This window comes from Opisthorchis viverrini (assembly GCF_000715545.1).
Source record: "Opisthorchis viverrini unplaced genomic scaffold opera_v5_18, whole genome shotgun sequence".
Taxonomy (NCBI): Eukaryota; Metazoa; Platyhelminthes; class Trematoda; order Opisthorchiida; family Opisthorchiidae; genus Opisthorchis; species Opisthorchis viverrini.
Window position 1 is genome coordinate 3,376,593 of NW_008751674.1, and position 3,666 is coordinate 3,380,258.

General features: G+C 40.5%; 1 protein-coding gene across 1 annotated transcript in view; it reads left to right on the forward strand.

The window, feature by feature from the left end:
- Positions 1–345: 345 nt before the first annotated feature.
- Positions 346–3,666, forward strand: part of T265_12845 (hypothetical protein) — a gene marked incomplete at both ends in the record, with an annotated part of 7,715 nt that continues 4,394 nt past the window's right edge. Inside the window, 3 exons of the mRNA XM_009165806.1 lie at positions 346–483; positions 1,741–1,968; positions 2,003–2,214. Of these exons, the coding sequence (XP_009164070.1) occupies positions 346–483; positions 1,741–1,968; positions 2,003–2,214 (578 nt within the window). The remainder of the gene's footprint in view (positions 484–1,740; positions 1,969–2,002; positions 2,215–3,666) is intronic.

Consider the following 3,666-nt stretch of genomic DNA (forward strand, 5'->3'; position numbering starts at 1 on the left):
TTTAGATAATTGGCAATTAGTATTAGTGAAATAACTCATGAAGGAACGTATGAGGGCACTTGTTTGATGTATTTCATTGACCTATAGAATTTTCCGGGTATGGCGGACTTCTGCTAAGGTGAACACAACCACGCTCTACTGAATTTGGAGTTTTGGTTGTAGTAGGTGCTTACTACCCGAAGGTTCGGTCTTGCAAACAGTTGGTCTTTCTTAGCTCCGTTGTAGTTCCCCGTAAATATCCAGTGTTTTATATTCAGGTGTTTTATGATGGTCCTTCCGTGTCGTGACAACCGATGCAATTACCTTGTTTTCTTTGGTAGGATGGGTTGACTCTTCTTTTTTCAGAAGCCTCAGTGCACCCAACTCTTCCCGCGACATGTTGTTTGGTATTGGGCTTTGGTTTATGGGAGTATTGCATGTACGCAATCTGGTGTCTTCCAGACTTTTTTGTTCACGCTCTCCGCATGTGCAGAAAATATTAGCGTGATTTTTCTACTAACAGTCACCGGTTTGTGAATGACGTCCCAATTCAGGCCTATTCTAACAGCCACATCAGACTATAAGTCTCTGTCACACACGTTGCATACAAGCCTGTTTGAATCAATTATTTCAGCTCAAATTACTCAGTTGTATCCTCTCTTTAAGGCTTTCTCGTAGTTATAAACTGCCTTTTCGTGGGAGCCTGTGCATGTTTTTGTGATTTCATTTTCTAGCGCGCTTAAGTTGAGTTACTGAGCAACAAATTTGGTGACAAATGCTAACTGAAATAACTAACAGAAATTCCCATCCAGACACAGTGATTGTATACTTTTGAAGCCCGTGTAAAAAAGTGTCCGAGGCGCCGTTTTACACGCGTTGTTTTAATCAAGATGGTGGTTTACCTATTTGTGTTGTAAATTTGATCTTCTGAAGAAGGTGATTGGTTGAAGAAACTATCATTAACGCAGTTTTTACACTTAATTGACCTTGTTATCCCGCGAGACACGTGGTCGGCTAGGACAGTGATGTACTACACTACGCTACATTTTGCTCGCATTCCGGTGGTTGTAAAACTTCGTTCTTCAAAATTTGACTTCAGTCAACAACTAGTGTTCAACTCCAAGCTTTCTATATTGAACATCAAATTGTGTTAAAATTATATAATCACATTTTAACCTAGTTTTTTCAGGCATTCCTAGTCTGCTTTTATTGGGATTGTGGTTCTAAGAAAACACATCAAAAGTCTTCTGGATTATCTCGATGTTTGCGGATACTACAAGATAGTAGTTAACCACTAGCATACACAGTGTGTACGAAACACCTTATTACCACTGACCAAATTCACAGCCAATGAATGTTGCCAAAAATAAATGGTGCGTCATATGTCGAATATCACAAACTCCGAATTCTCACTTATCACAAGCTGACACATGGTTATGTCACATGATTTCCACGTTTATGCTAATAATCGCTTCCAACTCTTAATATTATACACCCAAAATGGATATAAATTCTGATTTTCCAATATGTCTAAAATTCTAGCTACTCATCCAGCGATTTAAATTGCTATGTCTGAACGGAAAATTCAAAGATTATTGCTATTCTCAGTTTGGTTACCAATCCTGACGACGAAGTGAGTGATACATGCGACTTTGCAACAACCTTACAGATTGACATGGGCCCATTTGTTATCCGTTGACCTTTTTAGTGACGATGCAGTACGTTCGTTAGAAACGTGTATATTTTCATTCCTTTTCATAGGGCAATGCTTACGGCCCCATTCAAATTGGACATCAACAATTTAGGGTAATGTTTGACACCGGAGGATTTACGCGGTGGCTTCCATCGAGTCGGTCTGCGCCGCACTTGTTTTCAAGACGAATAAAATATGACAAAAACTCCCCGACACGGATTTCACTGGAGAGAGAATACAGAACAAGCTACAGCGGTGAAAGATACAGGGGAAACGTAGTAATGGATACTGTTTCAGTAAGCCCACCAAAGTTATTTACACTATTTTTAGATTGCTGGTAACCCCATTGAGCAGTTTGCCTTCGTTGAAATGATCTACTCTTCGATTTCTGTGGACACAAGCGAAGGGTTCGACGGAATAATTGGAATGAGGAAACCTCAAGGAGATCACAAACGAGGAGATATATTCAAAATTACTCTGACTGATCATCTCCTCGCCACGGGCAGCATAGCAGAGGGCATTTTCACTTTTAGGTTTTGCGGGTGAGTCTTGTACTTTCTTCTATGATTTTTTAATAGCGGTTCTCGCTTCTGTGTGGTCTTTTTTCAGCACTGCAAATTAATAGTAGCCAAAAATTCATTAGAAATTCATCACTAATATTACAAAGATATTACATGGTAAAAATTTTGTGATAACCAAGCCCAATGCTACATACGATCTACGACGTCATGGTCACCACGAAAATGACAACAAGTGGGCTGCACAACCCGATTTGAGATGTGCTAAATTTCGTTTAGCCTGAGTCCTTTTCTCTGTTTCAGTTAAGAAGAGCTTTTCCCATATTCCCCGTTTCGCTCCTACCAATTTCGCGCAGTGCGCTTTATTATCGTTGGGCTGGTTTTCTTGCCAATGCTCTGTATGACCGAAGTGTTGTGGATGTCGCGTGAATGGATGGATGCTACTGGATTACGAAGTGTTTTGATGGTATGCCTTACACAAAACGAAATGAAGTATAAAAAATCCCACGTAAAATTTTCAAACAAGCTGCTTTGGCAGACGCGGAATTTTAGGCTGTCCCCTTAACCGCCGTGCTCTAGTTTTAATAGTTCGGAACTCACCACAGTAGAGCGTAAAAAATGCATCTAAGCTCTGGTTTTCGGGGTTTGAGAAGTACCTGCAAAGCTTCTCAACAGCTGTTCTTCAATCACACATGGAGGCAAACATATATTGTGAACGTCAAGTGAATCAGATCGTAGACAGTGTACATATGGCACCAGGTGTACGGCCTCATCCCATCGATCCGTCATCTTAATTTTGAAGTTTTTGTGCTAACGTTCTACCACCAGGGCATTTGGTGTAAGCAACATCCGACTTAAGTGCACAACCTTAGGGCGTGTGAGCTTATGTTCGGTGGTTATTGGATCACATATGGCTGTTTGGGTTGTCTGTAGTGTTTCAAGTTTGAAGGCCAATATTTGATATCTATAAGTATAAACCACAAACACGTTTCCAATATGGCTCTCCTCAACTCACAGTGTATTCAACACGGTTGAAACGTGTTCAACTTCAACGTTATATACAAGCATCGTAATTGTGCAAATTAATTTTTCAGGGAACAACCGACCACGTATTCAGCGGCACCTTTTTAGATATGTCTCGGTACGAGGTACTAACTAGTGGGAGTTGCTTCGCATTGATTGGACATCTGAGTACAGATATTTTTGCAAACACTCGGTAGTACACTGGCTTCCGTGGCAACCGAAACCGTGGCGCACGAATGCCATCAATCTGCGCGTTTCACACCCCAGCGTGTCGACATCTTAAACTTAACCATATAATCCCATGCTTTCTTAGAGTTCGACTTACTGCACTACAAAATTGTTTGGCAGGTAGATTTTTAGGAAATTCATCACAGTTTAACCAAATAATCAAGGCCACAAAGCGGTTCAGTCACGATCATGTAAATTCAAAAATTATCACTAATAATTACCGCT